General features: G+C 49.3%; 1 protein-coding gene across 2 annotated transcripts in view; it reads right to left on the minus strand.

Moving 5' to 3' along the window:
- The window catches only part of LOC122559989 (myosin light chain kinase 2, skeletal/cardiac muscle-like), a 393,900-nt gene that overhangs the window by 66,945 nt on the left and 302,512 nt on the right, over positions 1-24,443 (minus strand). For both annotated transcript variants that reach the window (XM_087995000.1, XM_087995001.1), the window contains 2 exons: positions 21,798-21,907; positions 12,256-12,397 (listed from right to left, as the gene is read on the minus strand). In XM_087995000.1, the coding sequence (XP_087851126.1) occupies positions 12,256-12,397; positions 21,798-21,907 (252 nt within the window). The remainder of the gene's footprint in view (positions 1-12,255; positions 12,398-21,797; positions 21,908-24,443) is intronic.

Genomic DNA, 24,443 nt, shown 5'->3' on the forward strand with positions numbered 1-24,443 from the left:
CAGGGTGTAACAGTGAGGGGTGTGGGCAGTATCAAGGTGTTACAGTGTGGGGTGTGGGGTATATCAGGGTATTACAGTGTAGGGTATGGGGTATATCAGGGTATTACAGTGTGGGGTATAGGGTATATCCGGGTATTACAGTGTGGGGTGTAGGGTATATCAGGATGTTACAGTGTGGGGTGTAGGTTAGATCAGGGTGTTACAGTGTGGGGTCTGGGGTATATCAGGGTGCTACAGTGTGGGGTATATCAGGGTGTTACAGTGTGGGGTATAGGGTATATCAGGGTATTACAGTGTGGGATGTAGGGTATATCAGGGTGTTACAGTGTGGGGTATATCAGGGTATTACAGTGTAGGGTGTGGGGTATATCAAGGGTTACAGTGTAGGGTGTGGTGTATATCGGGGGTTACAGTGTAGGGTGTGGGGTATATCAGGGTATTACAATGTGGGGTGTAGGGTATATCAGGGTATTACAGTGTGGGATGTAGTGTATATCAGGGTGTTACAGTGTGGGGTATATCAGGGTATTACAGTGTAGGGTGTGGGGGATATCAGGGTATTACAGTGTGGGGTGTGGGGTATATCAGGGTGTTACAGTGTAGGGTGTGGGGTATATCAGGGTGTTACAGTGTGGGGTATGGGGTATATCAGGGTATTACAGTGTAGGGTATATCAGGGTATTGCAGTGTAGCGTGTGGGGTATATCAGGGTATTACAGTATGGGATGAGGGGTATATCAGGGTCTTACAGTGTGGGGTATATCAGGGTATTACAGTGTAGGGTATATCAGGGTATTGCAGTGTAGGGTGTGGGGTATATCAGGGTATTACAGTATGGGGTGTGGGGTATATCAGGGTATTTCAGTGTGGTGTGTAGGGTTTATCAGGGTATTACAGTGTGGGATGTAGGGTATATCAGGGTGTTACAGTGTTGGGTATATCAGGGTATTACAGTGTAGGGTGTGGGGGATACCAGGGTATTACAGTGTGGGGTGTGGGGTATATCAGGGTATTACAGTGTGGGATGTAGTGCATATCAGGGTGTTACAGTGTGGGGTATATCAGGGTATTACAGTGTAGGGTGTGGAGGATATCAGGGTTTTACAGTGTGGGGTATATCAGGGTATTACAGTGTGGGGTGTGGGTATATCAGGGTATTACAGTGTGGGGTGAGGGGTATATCAGGGTGTTACAGTGTAGGGTGTGTGGTATATCAGGGTATTACAGTGTGGGGTGTGGGGTATATCAGGGTGTTACAGTGTAGGGTGTGGGGTATATCAGTGTGTTACAGTGAGGGGTGCAGGGTATATCAGGGTGTTACAGTGAGGGGTGTGAGGTATATCAGAGCGTTACAGTGAGGGGTGCAGGGTATATTAGGGTGTTACAGTGGGGGGTGTGGGGTATATCAGGGTATTACAGTGAGGGGTGAGGGGTATATCAGAGAATGTTACTGTGAGGGGTGTTGGGTATATCAGGGTATTACAGTGAGGGGTGTGAGGTATATCAGAGTGTGTTACAGAGAGGGGTGTGGGGTATATAAATGTGTTACTGTGAGGATTGTGGGGTATATCAGAGAGTGTTACAGTGAGGGGTTTGTGGTATATCAGCGTGTACAGTGAGGGGTGTGTGGCATATCAGGATGTTACAGTGTGGGTTGTGAGGGATATCAGGGTATTTCAGTGAGGGGTGTGGGGTATATCGGAGAGTGTTACAGTGAGCGGTGTGGGGTATATCAGGGTATATTTTGGTATTACAGTGAGGGGTGTGGGGTATATCAGGGCGTTACCGTGAGGGGTGTGGGGTATATCAGAGTGTTACAGTGAGGGGTGTAGGGTATATAAATGTGTTACAGTGAGGAGTGTGGGGTATATCAGGGTGTCACAGTGAGGGATTTGGGGTATATCTTAGTGTTACACTGAGGTGTGTGGGGTATATCAGGGTATATTTTGGTGTTACAGTGAGGGGTGTGGGCTATATCAGGGTGTTAAAGTGAGGGGTGTGGGTTATATCAGTGTGTTACAGTGAGGGGTGAGGGCTATATCAGGGTGTTAATGTGAGGGGTGTGGTGTATATCAGTGTGTTACAGTGAGGGGTGTGGGCTATATCAGGGTGTTAATGTGAGGGGTGTGGTGTATATCAGTGTGTTACAGTGAGGGGTGTGGGTTATATCAGGGTGTTAATGTGAGGGGTGTGGTGTATATCAGGGTGTTAATGTGAGGGGTGTGGTGTATATCAGTGTGTTACAGTGAGGGGTGTGGGCTATATCAGGGTGTTAATGTGAGGGGTGTGGTGTATATCAGTGTGTTACAGTGAGGGGTGTGGGTTATATCAGGGTGTTACAGTGACGCGTGAGGGCTAATTCAGTGTGTTACAGTGAGGGGTGAGGGCTATATCAGGGTGTTACAGTGAGGGGTGTGGGCTATATCAGGATGTTACATTGAGGGTTGTGGGCTGTATCAGGGTGTTACAGTGAGGGGTGTGGGCTATATCAGGGTGTAACAGTGAGGGGTGTGGGCAGTATCCAGGTGTTACAGTGTGGGGTGTGGAGTATATCCGGGTATTACAGTGTAGGGTATGGGGTATATCAGGGTATTATAGTGTAGGGTGTGGGGTATATCAGGGTATTACAGTGTGGGGTGTAGGGTATATCAGGGTGTTACAGTGTGGGGTATATCAGGGTGTTACAGTGTGGGGTGTAGGTTAAATCAGGGTGATACAGTGTGGGGTCTGGGGTATATCAGGGTGCTACAGTGTGGGGTATATCAGGGTGTTACAGTGTGGGGTATAGGGTATATCAGGGTATTACAGTGTGGGATGTAGGGTATATCAGGGTGTTACAGTGTGGGGTATATCAGGGTATTACAGTATGGGGTGTGGGGTATATCAGGGTGTTACAGTGTGGGGTATATCAGGGTATATTTTGGTATTACAGTGAGGGGTGTGGGGTATATCAGAGCGTTACAGTGAGACGTATGGGATATATCAGAGAGTGTTACAGTGAGGGCTGTGGGGTATATCAGAGTGTTACAGTGAGATGTGTGGGGTATATCAGGGTGTTACAGCGAGGCGTGTGGGGTATATCAGAGTGTTACAGTGTGGGGTATATCAGGGTATATTTTGGTATTACAGTGAGGGGTGTGGGGTATATCAGAGCGTTACAGTGAGACGTATGGGATATATCAGAGAGTGTTACAGTGAGGGCTGTGGGGTATATCAGAGTGTTACAGTGAGATGTGTGGGGTATATCAGGGTGTTACAGTGAGGGGTGTGGGGTATATCAGAGCGTTACAATGAGAGGTATGGGATATATCAGAGAGTGTTACAGTGAGGGGTGTGGTGTATATCAGGATGTTACAGTGAGGGGTGCGGGGTATATCAGAGTGTTACAGCGAGGCGTGTGGGGTATATCAGAGTGATACAGTGAGGGGTGCGGGGTATATCAGAGTGTTACAGCGAGGCGTGTGAGGTATATCAGAGCGTTACAGTGAGGGGTGCAGGTTACATTAGGGTGTTACAGTGAGGGGTGTGGGGTATATCAGGGTATTACAGTGAGGGGTGTGAGGTATATCAGAGTGTGTTACAGTGAGGGGTGTGGGGTATATAAATGTGTTACTGTGAGGGTTGTGGGGTATATCAGAGAGTGTTACAGTGAGGGGTATGTGGTATATCAGCGTGTACAGTGAGGGGTGTGTGGCATATCAGGATGTTACAGTGAGGGTTGTGGGGGATATCAGGGTATTTCAGTGAGGGGTGTGGGGTATATCAGAGAGTGTTACAGTGAGCGGTGTGGGGTATATCAGGGTATATTTTGGTATTACAGTGAGGGGTGTGGGGTATATCAGGGTGTTACAGTGACGGGTGTGGGGTATATCAGAGAGTGTTACAGTGAGAGGTGTGGGGTATATCAGAGCGTTACAGTGAGAGGTGTGGGATATATCAGAGAGTGTTTCAGTGAGGGGTATATCAGGGTGTTACAGTGAGGGGTGTGGTGTATATCAGGATGTTACAGTGAGGGGTGCGGGGTATATCAGAGTGTTACAGTGAGGGGTGCAGGGTATATTCGGGTGTTACAGTGAGGGGTGTTGGGTATATCAGGGTATTACAGTGAGGGGTGTGAGGTATATCAGGGTATTACAGTGAGGGGTGTGAGGTACATCACAGTGTGTTACAGACAGGGGTGTGGGGTATATAAATGTGTTACTGTGAAGGTTGTGGGGTATATCAGAGAGTGTTACAGTGAGGGGTATGTGGTATATCAGCGTGTACAGTGAGGGGTGTGTGGCATATCAGGATGTTACAGTGAGGGTTGTGAGGGATATCAGGGTATTTCAGTGAGGGGTGTGGGGTATATCGGAGAGTGTTACAGTGAGCGGTGTGGGGTATATCAGGGTATATTTTGGTATTACAGTGAGGGGTGTGGGGTATATCAGGGTGTTACAGTGAGGGGTGTGGTGTATATCAGGGTGTTACAGTGAGGGGTGTGGGGCATATCAGGGTGTTACAGTGAAGAGTGTGGTGTATATCAGAGTGTTGCAGTGTAGGGTGTGGGGTATATAAATGTGTTACAGTGAGGAGTGTGGGGTATATCAGGGTGTCACAGTGAGGGATTTGGGGTATATCTTAGTGTTACACTGAGGTGTGTGGGGTATATCAGGGTATATTTTGGTGTTACAGTGAGGGGTGTGGGCTATATCAGGGTGTTAAAGTGAGGGGTGTGGGGTATATCAGTGTGTTACAGTGAGGGGTGTGGGTTATATCAGGGTGTTACAGTGAGGCGTGAGGGCTAATTCAGGGTGTTACAGTGAGGGGTGAGGGCTATATCAGGGTGTTACAGTGAGGGGTGTGGGCTATATCAGGATGTTACAGTGAGGGGTGTGCGCTGTATTAGGGTGTAACAGTGAGGGGTGTGGGCTGCATCACGGTGTTACAGTGTGGGGTGTGGGGTATATCAGGGTATTACAGTGTAGGGTATATCAGGGTATTGCAGTGTAGGGTGTGGGGTATATCAGGGTATTACAGTATGGGGTGTGGGGTATATCAGGGTGTTACAGTGTGGGGTGTAGAGTATATCAGGGTATTACAGTGTAGGTTATGGGGTATATCAGGGTATAACAGTGTGGGGTGTAGGGTATATCAGGGTGTTACATTGTGGGGTGTGGGGTATATTAGGGTGTTACAGTGTGGTGTGTGGGGTATATCAGGGTATTACAGTGTGGGGTGTAGGTTAGATCAGGGTGTTACAGTGTGGGGTGTGGGGTATATCAGGGTGCTACAGTGTGGGGTATATCAGGGTATTACAGTGTGGGGTGTAGGGTATATCAGGGTATTACAGTGTGGGCTGTAGTGTATATCAGGGTGTTACCGTGTGGGGTATATCAGGGTATTACAGTGTGGGGTGTGGGGTATATCAGGGTATTACAGTGTGGGGTGTGGGGTATATCAGGGTGTTACAGTGTAGGGTGTGGGGTATATCAGGGTGTTACAGTGTAGGGTGTGGGGTATATCAGTGTATTGCAGTGTAGGGTGTGGGGTATATCAGGGTATTACAGTATGGGGTGTGGGGTATATCAGAGTGTTACAGTGTGGGGTTTGGGGTGTATAAGGTTGTTACAGTGTGGGGTGTGGGGTATATCAGAGAGTGTTACAGTGAGAGGTGTGGGATATGTCAGAGAGTGTTACAGTGAGGGGTATATCAGGGTGTTACAGTGTGGGGTGTGGGGTATAACAGGATGTTACAGTGAGGGGTATATCAGGGTGTTACAGTGTGGGGTGTGGGGTATATCAGGGTGTTGCAGTGTGGGGTGTGGGTTATATCAGGGTATTACAGTGTGGGGTGTGGGGTATATCAGGGTGTTACAGTATGGGATGTGGGGTATATCAGGGTGTTACAATGTGGGGTATATCAGAGTATTTCAGTGTAGGGTATATCAGGGTATTGCAGTGTAGGGTGTGGGGTATATCAGGGTATTACAGTATGGGGTGTGGGGTATATCAGGGTATTTCAGTGTGGGGTGTAGGGTATATCAGGGTATTACAGTGTGGGATGTAGGGTATATCAGGGTGTTACAGTGTTGGGTATATCAGGGTATTACAGTGTAGGGTGTGGGGGATACCAGGGTATTACAGTGTGGGGTGTGGGGTATATCAGGGTGTTACAGTGTGGGGTGTGGGGTATATCAGGGTGTTACAGTGTAGAGTGTGGGGTATATCAGGGTGTTACAGTGTGGGGTATGGGGTATATCAGGGTATTACAGTGTAGGGTATATCAGGGTATTGCAGTGTAGGGTGTGGGGTATATCAGGGTATTACAGTATGGGGTGTGGGGTATATCAGGGTGTTACAGTGTGGGGTATATCAGGGTATATTTTGGTATTACAGTGAGGGGTGTGGGGTATATCAGAGCGTTACAGTGAGAGGTATGGGATATATCAGAGAGTGTTACAGTGAGGGGTATATCAGGGTGTTACAGTGAGGGGTGCGGGGTATATCAGAGTGTTACAGCGAGGCGTGTGGGGTATATCAGAGTGATACAGTGAGGGGTGTTGGGTATATCAGGGTATTACAGTGAGGGGTGTGAGGTATATCAGAGTGTGTTACAGTGAGGGGTGTGGGGTATATAAATGTGTTACTGTGAGGGTTGTGGGGTATATCAGAGAGTGTTGCAGTGAGGGGTATTTGGTATATCAGGATGTTACAGTGAGGGTTGTGTGGCATATCAGGATGTTACAGTGAGGGTTGTGGGGGATATCAGGGTATTTCAGTGAGGGGTGTGGGGTATATCAGAGAGTGTTACAGTGAGCGGTGTGGGGTATATCAGGGTATATTTTGGTATTACAGTGAGGGGTGTGGGGTATATCAGGGTGTTACAGTGACGGGTGTGGGGTATATCAGAGAGTGTTACAGTGAGGGGTGTGGGGTACATCAGTGTGTTGCAGTGAGAGGTGTGGGGTATATCAGAGAGTGTTACAGTGAGGGGTATATCAGGGTGTTACAGTGAGGGGTGTGGTGTATATCAGGATGTTACAGTGAGGGGTGCGGGGTATATCAGAGTGTTACAGTGAGGGGTGCAGGTTATATTCGGGTGTTACAATGAGGGGTTGGGTATATCAGGGTATTACAGTGAGGGGTGTGAGGTACATCAGAGTGTGTTACAGAGAGGGGTGTGGGGTATATAAATGTGTTACTGTGAGGGTTGTGGGGTATATCAGAGAGTGTTACAGTGAGGGGTATGTGGTATATCAGCGTGTACAGTGAGGGGTGTGTGGCATATCAGGATGTTACAGTGAGGGTTGTGAGGGATATCAGGGTATTTCAGTGAGGGGTGTGGGGTATATCGGAGAGTGTTACAGTGAGCGGTGTGGGGTATATCAGGGTATATTTTGGTATTACAGTGAGAGGTGTGGGGCATATCAGGGTGTTACAGTGTAGGGTGTGGGGTATATCAGAGAGTGTTACAGTGAGGGGTATGTGGTATATCAGCATGTACAGTGAGGGGTGTGGGGCATATCAGGGTGTTACAGTGAGGGGTGTGGTGTATATCAGAGTGTTACAGTGTAGGGTGTGGGGTATATAAATGTGTTACAGTGAGGAGTGTGGGGTATATCAGGGTGTCACAGTGAGGGATTTGGGGTATATCTTAGTGTTACACTGAGGTGTGTGGGGTATATCAGGGTATATTTTGGTGTTACAGTGAGGGGTGTGGGCTATATCAGGGTGTTAAAGTGAGGGGTGTGGGGTATATCAGTGTGTTACAGTGAGGGGTGTGGGTTATATCAGGGTGTTACAGTGAGGCGTGAGGGCTAATTCAGGGTGTTACAGTGAGAGGTGAGGGCTATATCAGGGTGTTACAGTGAGGGTTGTGGGCTATATCAGGATGTTACAGTGAGGGGTGTGGGCTGTATCAGGGTGTAACAGTGAGGGGTGTGGGCTGCATCACGGTGTTACAGTGTGGGGTGTGGGGTATATCAGGGTATTACAGTGTAGGTTATGGGGTATATCAGGGTATAACAGTGTGGGGTGTAAGGTATATCAGGGTGTTACAGTGTGGGGTGTGGGGTATATCAGGGTATTACAGTGTGGGGTGTAGGTTAGATCAGGGTGTTACAGTGTGGGGTGTGGGGTATATCAGGGTGCTACAGTGTGGGGTATATCAGGGTATTACAGTGTGGGGTGTAGGGTATATCAGGGTATTACAGTGTGGGATGTAGTGTATATCAGGGTGTTACAGTGTGGGGTATATCAGGGTATTACAGTGTGGGGTATATCAGGGTATTACAGTGTGGGGTGAGGGGTATATCAGGGTGTTACAGTGAGGGGTGTGGAGTATATCAGGGTGTTACAGTGTAGGGTGTAGGGTATATCAGGGTATTGCAGTGTAGGGTGTGGGGTATATCAGGGTATTACAGTATGGGGTGTGGGGTATATCAGAGTGTTACAGTGTGGGGTTTGGGGTGTATAAGGTTGTTACAGTGTGGGGTGTGGGGTATATCAGAGAGTGGTACAGTGAGAGGTGTGGGATATATCAGAGAGTGTTACAGTGAGGGGTATATCAGGGTGTTACAGTGTGGGGTGTGGGGTATAACAGGATGTTACAGTGAGGGGTATATCAGGGTGTTACAGTGTGGGGTGTGGGGTATATCAGGGTGTTGCAGTGTGGGGTGTAGGTTATATCAGGGTATTACAGTGTGGGGTATATCAGGGTGTTACAGTGTAGGGTGTGGGGTATATCAGGGTATTACAGTATGGGCTGTGGGTTATATCAGGGTATTATAGTTTGGGGTGAGGGGTATATCAGGGTGTTACAGTTTGGGGTGTGGGGTATATCAGGGTGTTACAGTGTGGGGTGTGGGGTATATCAGGGTGTTACAGTGTGGGGTGTGGTATATATCAGGGTGTTACAGTGTGGGGTGTGGGGTATATCAGGATTTTACAGTGTGGGGTGTGGGGCATATCAGGGTATTACAGTGTGGGCTGTGGGGTATATCAGGGTGTTACAGTGTGGGGTGTAGGGTATATCAGGGTGTTACAGTGTGGGCTGTGGGGTATATCAGGGTGTTCCAGTGTGGGGTGTGGGGTATATCAGGGTATTACAGTGTGGGCTGTGGGGTATATCAGGGTGTTACAGTGTGGGCTGTGGGGTATATTAGGGTGTTCCAGTGTGGGGTGTGGGGTATATCTGGGTATTACAGTGTGGGGTGAAGGGTATATCAGGGTGTTACAGTGTGGGCTGTGGGGTATATCAGGGCATTATAGTGTGGGGTATATCAGGGTGTTACAGTGTGTGGTGTGGTGTATATCAGGGTATTACAGTGTAGGGTGTGGGGTATATCAGGGTATTACAGTGTGGGGTGTGGTGTATATCAGGGTATTACAGTGTTGGGTGTTGGGTCTATCAGGGTGTTACAGTGTGGGCTGTGGGGTATATCAGGGTATTACAGTGTAGGGTGTGGGGTATATCAGGGTATTACAGTGTGGGGTGTGGTGTATATCAGGGTATTACAGTATTGGGTGTTGGGTCTATCAGGGTATTACAGTGTGGAGTGTTGGGTCTATCAGGGTGTTATAGTGTGGGGTGTGGGGTATATTAAGTTTGTTAAGTTTGGGTGAAGATTTGTAGCTCGGGTGCTCGTTGTTCTGGTTCTGTTCGCCGAGCTGGAAGTTTTTGTTGCAAACGTTTCGTTCCCTGGCTAGGCGACATCATCAGTGCTTGGGAGCCTCCTGCGAAGCGCTTCTTTGATGTTTCCTCCGGTGTTTATAGTGGTCTGTCCCTGCCGCTTCCGGTTGTCAGTTTCAGCTGTCCGCTGTAGTGGTTGGTATATTGGGTCCAGGTCGATGTGTTTGTTGATGGAGTTTGTGGATGAATGCCATGCCTCTAGGAATTCCCTGGCTGTTCTCTGTCTGGCTTGCCCTATGATAGTAGTGTTGTCCCAGTCGAGTTCATGTTGCTTGTTGTCTGCGTGTGTGGCTACTAAGGATAGCTGGTCGTGTCGTTTCGTGGCTAGTTGATGTTCATGGATGCGGATCGTTAGCTGTCTTCCTGTTTGTCCTATATAGTGTTTTGTGCAGTCCTTGCATGGGATTTTGTACACTACATTGGTTTTGCTCATGTTGGGTATCGGGTCCTTCGTCCTGGTGAGTTGCCACGACGTGCCACAATTAGCCACGAAATGACATGACCAGCTATCCTTAGTAGCCACACATTCAGACGACAAGCAACATGAATTCAACTGGGACAACACTACTATCATAGGGCAAGCCAGACAGAGAACAGCCAGGGAATTCCTAGAGGCATGGCACTCATCCACAAACTCCATCAACAAACACATCGACCTGGACCCAATATACCGGTCACTACAGCGGACAGCTGGAACTGACAACCGGAAGCGGCAGGGACAGGCCACTATAAATGCCGGAGGAAACATCACAGAAGCGCTTCACAGGAGGCTCCCAAGCACTGAGGATGTCACCTAGACAGGGGACGAAACGTCTGCAACACAAATTCCCAGCCGGCGAACAATATATTAGGGTGCCACAGTGAGGGGTTTACAGTATATCAGGGTGTTAGTGAAGAGTGCGGAGTATATCAGGGTGTTACAGTGAGGGGTGTGGGGTATATCAGGGTGTTACAGTGAGGGGTGTGGGGTATATCAGGGTGTTACAGTGAGGAGTGTGGGGTATATCAGGGTGTTACAGTGAGGGGTGTGGGGTATATCAGCGTGTTACAATGAGGGGTGTGGGGTATATCAGCGTGTTACAATGAGGGGTGTGGGGTATATCAGGGTGTTACAGTGTGGGGTGTGGGGTATATTAGGGTGTTACAGTGTAGGGTGTGGGGTATATCAGGGTATTACAGTGTGGGGTGTGGGGTATATCAGGGTGTTACAGTGAGGGGTGTGGGGTATATCAGGGTGTTACAGTGAGGGGTGTGGGGTATATCAGGGTGTTACAGTGTAGGGTGTGGGGTATATCAGGGTGTTACAGTGAGGAGTGTGGGGTATATCAGGGTATTACAGTGAGGGGTGTGGGGTATATCAGGGTGTTACAGTGAGGGGTGTGGGGTATATTAGGGTGTTACAGTGAGGGCTGTGGGATATATCAGAGTGTTACAGTGAGAGGTTTTATGGTATATCAGAGTGTCACACTGAGGGATTTAGGGTATATCAGAGTGTTACAGTGAGAGGTTTAGGGTATATCAGAGTGTCACACTGAGCGGTTTATGGTATATCAGAGTGTCACACTGAGGGATTTAGGGTATATCAGAGTGTTACAGTGAGAGGTTTAGGGTATATCAGAGTGTCACACTGAGCGGTTTAGGGTATATCAGAGTGTCAGAGTGAGAGGTTTTACGGTATATCAGAGTGTCACACTGAGCGGTTTAGGGTATATCAGAGTGTTACAGTGAGAGGTTTTATGGTATATCAGAGTGTCACACTGAGCGGTTTAGGGTATATCAGAGTGTTACAGTGAGAGGTTTTATGGTATATCAGAGTGTCACACTGAGGGATTTAGGGTATATCAGAGTGTTACAGTGAGAGGTTTTATGGTATATCAGAGTGTCACACTGAGGGATTTAGGGTATATCAGAGTGTTACAGTGAGAGGTTTAGGGTATATCAGAGTGTCACACTGAGCGGTTTAGGGTATATCAGAGTGTCAGAGTGAGAGGTTTTACGGTATATCAGAGTGTCACACTGAGCGGTTTAGGGTATATCAGAGTGTTACAGTGAGAGGTTTTATGGTATATCAGAGTGTCACACTGAGCGGTTTAGGGTATATCAGAGTGTTACAGTGAGAGGTTTTATGGTATATCAGAGTGTCACACTGAGGGATTTAGGGTATATCAGAGTGTTACAGTGAGAGGTTTAGAGTATATCAGAGTGTCACACTGAGCGGTTTAGGGTATATCAGAGTGTTACAGTGAGAGGTTTAGGGTATATCAGAGTGTCACACTGAGGGGTTTAGGGTATATCAGAGTGTTACAGTGAGAGGTTTAGGGTATATCAGAGTGTCACACTGAGGGGTTTAGGGTATATCAGAGTGTCAGAGTGAGAGGTTTAGGGTATATCAGTGTCACACTGAGGGGTTTAGGGTATATCAGGGTGGTACATGGTAATGACACCATTTTGATGTTGTAAATGCTGCTGGCAATCAGTGTGACCAGTGGAAACCCTGTAAGCAGTGGGTGTAAGGGAGTGCACTCTGGATTCAGTCTGCTGGCCAGGTGCTCCAATGCAGTGCCGATCCCTGCAGAGTTTACCTTCAGGTCCAGGTGGAGCACGTACATGTTGTGCATGTAGTGTATGCCCTGACAGATCTGCTTCACATACACCATCGCATCCAGCTCTGTCAGACTGTAGCTTTCATCAACAATCCTCTCAAAGAGCTCTCCGCCTTCCACACTGCGGGGTAAGGAAAACACACAGCATCAGAATGCTGTCTTTGTGGTGCATTGAGGACTGGTTCAGTCGGGCTGACTGCCTGGCGCCTTCTTCAGATACACTGCTGGGACTCAGACAGTGAGGGGCTGAGATAACTCCATTTACAGGCAGACTGTCTGGTGGGCTACTGCATGTGATTGAATACACCAGGAAAGCATTGATGTGTGCCCATCGAAGTGACAGTAATGTCGGAGTGCACAAAGCAGTGTCACCCTGAATGTTCAAAAGGTGCTGGACAGCATTTCATGGGGCTCAGCATCGGCAGGTGATTAGATGGATAACTGTACCCAAAGCACTGGGACCTACACAACAGGTTAAGAGAGGGAATAATTATTCTGAAAGATTCCTGCCTTTTCAGAACCTGTGCAGTCACAGGCATGTGGTGAACACTGTCACACTCACACTGACACTGACGGAGTCACACCCACACACATACACTCACACTGACACTGACACTGAGGGAGTCACACCCACACACACTGTCACACTCACGCTGACACTGACGGAGTCACACCCACACACATACACTCACACTGACACTGACACTGAGGGAGTCACACCCACACACACTGTCACACTCACACTGACACTGACGGAGTCACACCCACACACATACATTCACACTGACACTGACACTGAGGTAGTCACACCCACACACATACACTCACACTGACACTGACGGAGTCACACCCACACACATACACTCACACTGACACTGACAGAGTCACACCCACACACATACACTCACACTGACACTGACACTGAGGGAGTCACACCCACACACACTGTCACTCTCACACTAACACAGAGGTAGTCACACCCACACACTGTCACACTCACACCGACAGAGGTAGTCACACACACACACACTGTCACACTCACACTGAGGTAGTCACACACACAGTCACTCTCACACCGACACAGAGGTAATCACACACACACACACTGTCACACACACACACTGAGGTAGTCACACCCACACACACAGTCACACTCACACTGACGGAGTCACACCCACACACATACACTCACACTGACACTGACGGAGTCACACCCACACACATAGACTCACACTGACACTGACACTGACACTGAGGGAGTCACACCCACACACACTGTCACTCTCACACTAACACAGAGGTAGTCACACCCACACACTGTCACACTCACACCGACAGAGGTAGTCACACACTCACACACTGTCACACTCACACTGAGGTAGTCACACACACACACACTCTCACACCGACACAGAGGTAATCACACACACACACACACACACACTGTCACACACACACAGAGGTAGTCACACCCACACACACAGTCACACTCACACTGACGCTGAGGTACTCACACCCACACACACACTGGCACACTCACACTGACACAGAGGTAGTCACACCCACACACAGTCACACTCACACTGACACTGAGGTAGTCACACCTACACACACACTGTTACACTCTCACTGACACAGAGGTAGTCATACCCGCATATACACACACACAATGAGGTAGTCACACCCACACACACACTGTCACACTCACACTGACACTGAGGTAGTCACTCACACACACACACTGTCACACTCATACTGACACTGAGGTAGTCACACCCACACACACACTGTCACACTCACACTGACACTGAGGTAGTCACACCCACACACACACTGTCACACTCACACTGACACTGACAGAGTCACACCCACACACATACACTCACACTGACACTGACACTGAGGGAGTCACACCCACACACATACACTCACACTCACACTGACGGAGTCACACCCACACACATACACTCACACTCACACTGACACTGACGGAGTCACACCCACACACATACACTCACACTGACACTGACACTGAGGGAGTCACACCCACACACACTGTCACTCTCACACTGACACAGAGGTAGTCACACCCACACACTGTCACACTCACACCGACAGAGGTAGTCACACACACACAGTCACACTCACACTGAGGTAGTCACACACACAGTCACTCTCACACCGACACAGAGGTAATCACACACACACACTGTCACACACACACACTGAGGTAGTCACACCCACACACACAGTCACACTCACACTGACGCTGAGGTACTCACACCCACACACACACTGTCACACTCACACTGACACAGAGGTAGTCACACCCACACACAGTCACACTCACACTGACACTGAGGTAGTCACACCTACACACACACTGTTACACTCTCACTGACACAGAGGTAGTCACACCCGCATATACACTGTCACACTCACACTGACACTGAGGTAGTCACACCCACACACACACTGTCACACTCACACTGACACTGTGGTAGTCACACCCACACACACACTGTCACACTCACACTGACACTGAGGTAGTCACACCCACACACACACTGTCACACTCACACTGACACTGAGGTAGTCACACCCACACACACACTGTCACACTCACACTGACACTGAGGTAGTCACTCACATACACAGTCACACTCAAATGAGGTAGTCACACATGCACACACACAATGTCACACTCACACTGACACTGAGGAAGTCACACACACACACTCACTCTCACACCGACACAGGTAGTCACACCCACACACACACTGTCACACTCACACCGACACTGAGGTAGTCACACCCACACACAAACACACAAACACAGTCACACCCACAATGACACTGAGGTAGCCACACCCACACACAGTCACACTCACACTGACGTAGTCACACACACAGTCACACTGAGGTAGTCACACACACACACGCTGTCACACTCACACTGACACTGAGGTAGTCACTCACATACACAGTCACACTCAAATGAGGTAGTCACACATGCACACACACAATGTCACGCTCACACTGACACTGAGGAAGTCACACACACACACTCACTCTCACACCGACACAGGTAGTCACACCCACACACACACTGTCACACTCACACCGACACTGAGGTAGTCACACCCACACACAAACACACAAACACAGTCACACCCACACTGACACTGAGGTAGCCACACCCACACACAGTCACACTCACACTGACGTAGTCACACACACACACAGTCACACTGAGGTAGTCACACACACACACACAGTCACACTCACACTGAGGTAGTCTCTCTCGCACACACAAACACAGTCACATCCACACTGACACAGTGGTAGTCACACACACACACACACACAGTCACACTCACACTAACACAGAGGTAGTCACACCGACACACACACACACTGTCACACTCACCCTGACACGGATGTAGTCACATCCACACACACACACTCTCACTCTCACACCGACACAGAGGTAGTCACAGCCACTGTCGCACTCACACTGACACAGAGGTAGTCACACCAACGCAGTCACACTCACACTCACACTGAGGTAGTCACACCCATACACCCACGCAGTCACACTCACACTCACACAGAGGTAGTCACACCCATACACCCACGCAGTCACACTCACACTGACACAGAGGTAGTCACACCCTCGCAGTCACACTCACACAGAGGTAGTCACACCCACACACACACACACTGTCACACTCACACTGACACTGAGGTAGTCACACACACACACACTTACACTGACACAGAGGTAGGCACACACACACACACACAGAGTCACACTCACACTGACACAGAGGTAGTCACACACACACACACTCTATCACACTCAAACTGACACAGAGGTAGCCACACCCACACACACACAGTCACACTCACACTGACACAGAGGTAGTCACACCCACACACATACACTGTCACACTAACACTGACACAGAGGTAGTCACACACACACACACACACACTGTCACACGTACACTGACACTAAGGTAGTCACACACACCCACACACTGTCACACTCACACTGAGGTAGTCACACACACACACACACACTCACACTCAGGTCGTCACACACACACACAGTCACACTCACACCGACACAGAGTAGTCACACCCACACACACACACTGAGGTCGTCACACCCACACACACATACAGTCACACTCACACTGACACTGAGGTAGTCACACACACAGTCGCACTCACACTGACAGAGGTAGTCACACCCATGCAGTCACACTCACACAGAGGTAGTCACATCCACACACACACACAGTCACACTCACACTGACACAGAGGTAGTCACACACACACACACACACACAGTCACACGTACTCTGACACTAAGGTAGTCACACCCACCCACACACTGTCACACTCACACTGAGGTAGTCACACACACACACACTCACACTGACACTGAGGTCGTCACACACACACAGTCACACTCACACCGACACAGAGTAGTCACACCCACACACACACACACACTGTGACTGAGATAGTCACTCACACACATACAGTGACTGAGGCAGTCACACACACACACCGACACTGAGGTAGTCTCTCTCACACACACACACACACTGACACTGAGGTAGTCTCACACACACACACACACCGACACTGAGGTAGTCACACACACACACACACCAACACTGACGTAGTCACACACACACACACACACACCGACACTGAGGTAGTCACACACACACACACCAACACTGACGTAGTCACACACACACACACACACACACCCCGACACTGAGGTAATCACATACACACACACATACACACACACACACCCCGACACTGAGGTAGTCACACACACACACTGAGGTAGTCACACACATACAGTGACTGAGGCAGTCACACACACACACACACACACACACACACACCGACACTGAGGTAGTCTCACACACACACACACACACACCGACACTGAGGTAGTCACACACACACACACCGACACTGAAATAATCACACACACACACACCAACACTGACGTAGTCACACACACCGACACTGAGGTAATCACATACACACACACACACACACACACACACACACCCCGACACTGAGGTAATCACATACACACACACACACATACACCAGTACACTGAGGTTGTCACACACACATACATACACCGACACTGAGGTAGTCACACACACAGACACACACATACACCGACACTGAGGTTGTCACACACACGCGCACACACACACACACACACACACACATACATACACCGACACTGAGGTAGTCACACACACAGGCACACACACATCGACACTGAGGTTGTCACACACACACACACACACACACCCAGACCCTGAGGTAGTCACACACACACACACAGACACACACACACACCGACACTGAGGTTGTCACACACACACACACACACACACTGACACTGAGGTAGTCACACACACACACACGCTCCGACACTCAGGTAGTCTCACACACACACTGTAACTGAGGTAGTCACACACACACACACTCCGACACTCAGGTAGTCACACACACACACACACACACACACTGTGACTGAGGTAGTCACACACACACACACTGTGACTGAGGTAGTCACACACACACACACACACACACTGTGACTGAGGTAGTCTCACACACACACACACACTGTGACTGAGGTAGTCACTCACACACATACAGTGACTGAGGCAGTCACACACACACACACACACCGACACTGAGGTAGTCTCTCTCACACACACACACACTGACACTGAGGTAGTCTCACACACACACACACACACACACACACACCGACACTGAGGTAGTCACACACACATACACACTGATACTGAGGTAGTCACACACACACACACACACACTGAGGTAGTCACACACATACAGTGACTGAGGCAGTCACACACACACACACCGACACTGAGGTAGTCTCTCTCTCACACACACACACACACACTGACACTGAGGTAGTCTCACACACACACACACACACACACACCGACACTGAGGTAGTCACACACACATACACACCGACACTGAGGTTGTCACACACACGCACACACACACATATACATACACCGACACTGAGGTAGTCACACACACAGGCACACACACACCGACACTGAGGTAGTCACACACACATACACACCGACACTGAGGTTGTCACACACACGCACACACACGCACATATACATACACCGACACTGAGGTAGTCACACACACAGACACACACACATCGACACTGAGGTTGTCACACACACACACACCCCCCGACCCTGAGGTAGTCACACACACAGACACACACTGACACTGAGGTAGTCACACACACACACTGTGACTGAGGTAGTCTCACACACACACACACACACACACTGTGACTGAGGTAGTCACACACACACACACACACACTGTGACTGAGGTAGTCACACACACACACTGTGACTGAGGTAGTCACTCACACACACACAGTGACTGAGGTAGTCACACACATACAGTGACTGAGGCAGTCACACACACACACACCGACACTGAGGTAGTCTCTCTCACACACACACACACACACTGACACTGAGGTAGTCTCACACACACACACACACCCACACTGAGGTAGTCACACACACAGACACACACACACACACTGACACTAAGGTAGTCACACCCACCCACACACTGTCACACTCACACTGAGGTAGTCACACACACACACCGACACTGAGGTAGTCACACACACACACTGACACTGAGGTAGTCTCTCTCACACACACACACAGACTGACACTGAGGTAGTCTCACACACACACACACACCGACACTGAGGTAGTCACACACACATACACACCGACACTGAGGTAGTCACACACACACACACACACACACTGAGGTAGTCACACACACACACCCACACTGAAGTAATCACACACACACACACACCCCAACACTGAGGTAGTCACACACACACACACCAACACTAACGTAGTCACACACACCGACACTGAGGTAATCACATACACACACACACACACACACACCCCGACACTGAGGTAATCACATACACACACACACACATACACCAGTACACTGAGGTAGTCACACACACATACATACACTGACATTGAGGTAGTCACACACACAGGCACACACACACCGACACTGAGGTTGTCACACATATACATACACCGACACTGAGGTAGTCACACACACAGGCACACACACACCGACACTGAGGTTGTCACACACACACACACACACCCCGACCCTGAGGTAGTCACACACACACACACACACAGACACACACACACACACACCGACACTGAGGTAGTCACACACACACACACACACACTGACACTGAGGTAGTCACACACACACACTGTAACTGAGGTAGTCACACACACACACACTCCGACACTCAGGTAGTCTCACACACACACACACACATACACACTGTGACTGAGGTAGTCTCACACACACACACACACACACACTGTGACTGAGGTAGTCACTCACACACATACAGTGACTGAGGCAGTCACACACACACACACACTGACACTGAGGCAGTCACACACACACACACCAACACTGACGTAGTCACACACACACACACACACACACACACCGACACTGAGGTAGTCACACACACACCCCGACACTGAGGTAATCACATACACAGAGGTAGTCACACCCATGCAGTCACACTCACACAGAGGTAGTCACACCCACACACACACACACAGTCGCACTCACACTGACAGAGGTAGTCACACCCATGCAGTCACACTCACACTGAGGTAGTCTCTCTCACACACACACACACACACTGACACTGAGGCAGTCACACACACACACACACACACCGACACTGAGGTAGTCTCTCTCTCACACACACACACACCGACACTGAGGTTGTCACACACACGCACACACACACATATACATACACCGACACTGAGGATGTCACACACACGCACACACACACATATACATACACCGACACTGAGGTAGTCACACACACAGACACACACACACACACTGACACTGAGGTAGTCACACACACACACACTCTGACACTCAGGTAGTCTCACACACACACACACACACACACTGTGACTGAGGTAGTCACACACACACACACTCTGACATTCAGGTAGTCTCACACACACACACACACACACAGTGACTGAGGTAGTCACACACACACACACACACTGTGACTGAGGTAGTCACACACACACACACTGTGACTGAGGTAGTCTCACACACACACACTGTGACTGAGGTAGTCACTCACACACACACAGTGACTGAGGTAGTCACACACATACAGTGACTGAGGCAGTCACACACACCGACACTGAGGTAGTCTCTCTCACACACACACACACACTGACACTGAGGTAGTCACACACACACACACACTGAGGTAGTCACACACACACACACCGACACTGAAGTAATCACACACACACACACACACCCCAACACTGAGGTAGTCACACACACACACACACCAACACTGACGTAGTCACACACACACACACCCCAACACTGAGGTAGTCACACACACACACACACCAACACTGACGTAGTCACACACACACACACCGACACTGAGGTAATCACATACACACACACACTCACACACCGACACTGAGGTAATCACATACACACACACACACACACCCCGACACTGAGGTAATCACATACACACACACACACACAGACACACACACACACACATACACCAACACTGAGGTTGTCACACACACACACATACATACACCGACACTGAGGTAGTCACACACACACACACACATCAACACTGAGGTTGTCACACACACACACATACACCGACACTGAGGTAGTCTCACACACACACACACACACACTGAGGTAGTCACACACACACACAGAGTCACTCACACCGACACTGAGGTAGTCTCACACACACACACACACACACACACTGAGGTAGTCACTCACACACACAGAGTCACTCACACCGACACTGAGGTAGTCTCACACACACACACACACGCAGAGTCACACTCACACTGACACTAAGGTAGTCACACTCACACCGACACTGAGGTGGTCACACCCACCCACCCTCACACACTGACACTGAGGTAGTCTCACACACACACTGACACACTCACACTGACACTGAGGTAGTTGCGCACACACACAGTGACACACACACAGTGACATAGTCACACACACACTTTCACACTCACACCAACACTGAGGTAGTGACACCCACACACATACAAACTGTCACACACACACTCACACTGACACTGAGATAGTCACACCCACACACTGTCACACTGACACTTACACTGAGGTAGTCACTCACACTGACACAGATGAAGTCACACTCACACACACTGTCAGATTCACACTGACACAGAGGGAGTGACACTCACTCACTCTCATACATGAAACCACACTCACACACCCTGTCACCCTCAGGGCACTAATACTCACTATTCCATGATGAGAACCATCTCACTCCTTGCCTCAAAGGCATCGTACAGCTGAATGACATTCACATGGTTCAACAAGTTCATCACCTGGACCTCATTGGTGATACTCTCCTGGAGAGAAACAAGCGGAGAATTTCACATGGTCATCTTCCCCACTGGCTGATGGGTGAGAGATATGGAATGGATTGTGAGGGAGGGAGAGACTGGGGGAAGCCTTTTCCCAGACGTTGTGAGGCCTGGCCAATGGTGAGGCTGCTGGGAAAATAAAAAGGTGCAGAGTTGCCAAGGTCGGGAAAACTGTGAACCTTGCCAATGAGAAAGGGAAGTCCGAAGTTGTGCCTCAGCTTGGATGGCAGGATGAGGATCTGGCTAGTGAGTGGTGAGGGGTCTATTTGGATGTGTTAGCATCTTATTATCACCTAATCCTGCCTCTTCAACATGCAGGCTGCTATGTCCCCAGGCTTCACATAGTGACCCCATTGTGACTGGGGGCTGGGACCCCTTGACTCCAGGTTTCCTGCGTCTTGCTGAGGTATCTCTCTCACCCAGCAGCCCCTGCAATCTCAGGGCAAGCTCCATGATCAGCAACCTCCTACATCCACTGAGATTGGCACCCAGCACCCAGCAGCCCGACCACATCGTCATGGTGTATTTCTGTGGGAGGAAACCGGAGCACCTGGAGAAAACCCACGCAGACACTGGGAGAATGTGCGAACTCCGCACAGAGAGTCGCCCGAGGCTGGGATTGAACCTGGGTCCCTGGCGCTGTGAGGCAGCAGTGCTAACCACTGTGCCACCGAGCCACCGATTAGAGTTAAGGTTAGGATTAAGGTTATGGTTAGGGTTAGCATTGGGGTTTGTGTTATGGTTAGAATTGCATTTCAAGTTAGTGTTAGGGATGGGTTGGGGTTTGGATTAGAGATAAGGTTAGGATTAGGGTTATGGCTAGGGCTAGCATTGGGATTTGTGTTATGGTTAGGGTTGTAGTTAGAGTTAGTGTTAGGGTTAGGGTTGTGATAAATGTTAGGGTTAGGGTTTGGATTGGGGTTGGATTTTAGATTAGGATTAAGGTTAGGATTACGTTAATGGTCAGGGTTAGGGTTAGAGCTTGGGTTAGGATGAGGGTTCATCTAGAGACTTTAGTGAGAGGGTTAGGGCTAGGGTCAGGGTCGGAGTCAGATTCTAGGGTTAGGGCTAGGGTCAGGGTCAGAGTCAGATTCTAGGGTTAGGGCTAGGGTCACTGCTAGGGTTCAGATTATTCTGGAGATTTGTGCAATAGGTTCAGTTTAAAGTTGATCTGGGATCTGTACAATAGGGTTAGGGTTAGAGTCAATATGGGGTTCTCTGTGATAGGAGTAGCAGTTAGGGCTAGGTTTAGGGTCAACCTGGGGATCTGTGGAGCTGTGATTAGGATTAGGGTTAGGGTTAGGTTTAAGATTAGGATTTGGGCCAAACTGGGGACCTGAGCTCTGTCAGGGAGATGCACCAAGATCACATTTCCAAGTCATTCATGAGGAATGGTTTCAATCTAGGGTTTGGGTTACAGTTAGGGTAACTATTAGGGTTCGGGTTAGGGTTAGAGTTAGGGTTAGGGTTTGGGATCGGGTTTGGGCAAGGGTTTGGATCAGGGTTAGTGTTAGGTTTAGGATCAATCTGGGGATTTGTGCTCTGTCAAGAAGCTGGGTTAGGGTTGGTGTTGGGGTTAGGGTTAGGGTTAGGGTTAGGGTTAGGGTTAGGGTTAGGGTTAGGGTTAGGGTTAGGGTTAGGGTTAGGGTTAGGGTTAGCGATAGGGTTAGGGTTAGGGTTAGGGTTAGGGTTAGGGTTAGGGTTAGGGTTAGGGTTAATCCGGGATTTTGCGATAGCGTTATGGATGGAGTTAGAGTGAAGGTTAATGTGGGGATTTGTCCTCTGAGGGAGATGCCCTGAGGTCAGACAGGGATCTGGTCAGTCACTGTTGGGTTTGGGTGACGGTCCAACAGTTTAGGTTTTCGGGGGGTCACTGCGATAGGGAAAATGGGGAGTGCCGAGGCGTGGGTTGGAGGCAGGCTGCTGGAATACTCAGGAGATAATAAGACCATAAGACATAGGAGCAGAAATTAGCCCATCGGCCCTGCTCCACCATTCAGTAGGGTTGATAAGTTTCTTAACCCCATTCTTCCACTTTCTCCCCATAACCCTTGATCTCCTTGACAATCAAGAACCTACCCATCTCCACATTAAATATACTCAATGGCCCGGCCTTCACCGCCTTCTGTGGCAGGGAATTCTATAGATTCACCATCCTCTGGCTGAAGAGGGAATCTCTTTGTCTCTGTTCTAAAAGGGTCTTCCCTTTACTCTCAGGCCGTGCCCTCGGGTCCCAGTCTCTCCAACCAATGGAAACATCTTCCCAACATCCACTCTGTCCTGGCCATTCAGTATTCTGTATGTTCCAATTAGATCCCCCCATCCATCTGAACTTCATCGAGTACGCACCTAGAGTCCTCGAACGTTCCTCATATGTTAAGCTTTTCATTCCTGGAACCATTCTCGTGAACCTCCTATGAACATGGGCAGCACGGTGGCACAGTGGTTAGCACTGCTGCCTCACAGCGCTAGAGACCCGGGTTCGATTCCTGCCTCAGGTGACTAACTATGTGGAGTTTGC

The sequence above is a fragment of the Chiloscyllium plagiosum genome, unplaced genomic scaffold (assembly GCF_037043375.1).
Source record: "Chiloscyllium plagiosum isolate Xiang-an unplaced genomic scaffold, Cpla_swu_hap1 HiC_scaffold_15, whole genome shotgun sequence".
In the NCBI taxonomy this organism is placed as follows: Eukaryota; Metazoa; Chordata; class Chondrichthyes; order Orectolobiformes; family Hemiscylliidae; genus Chiloscyllium; species Chiloscyllium plagiosum.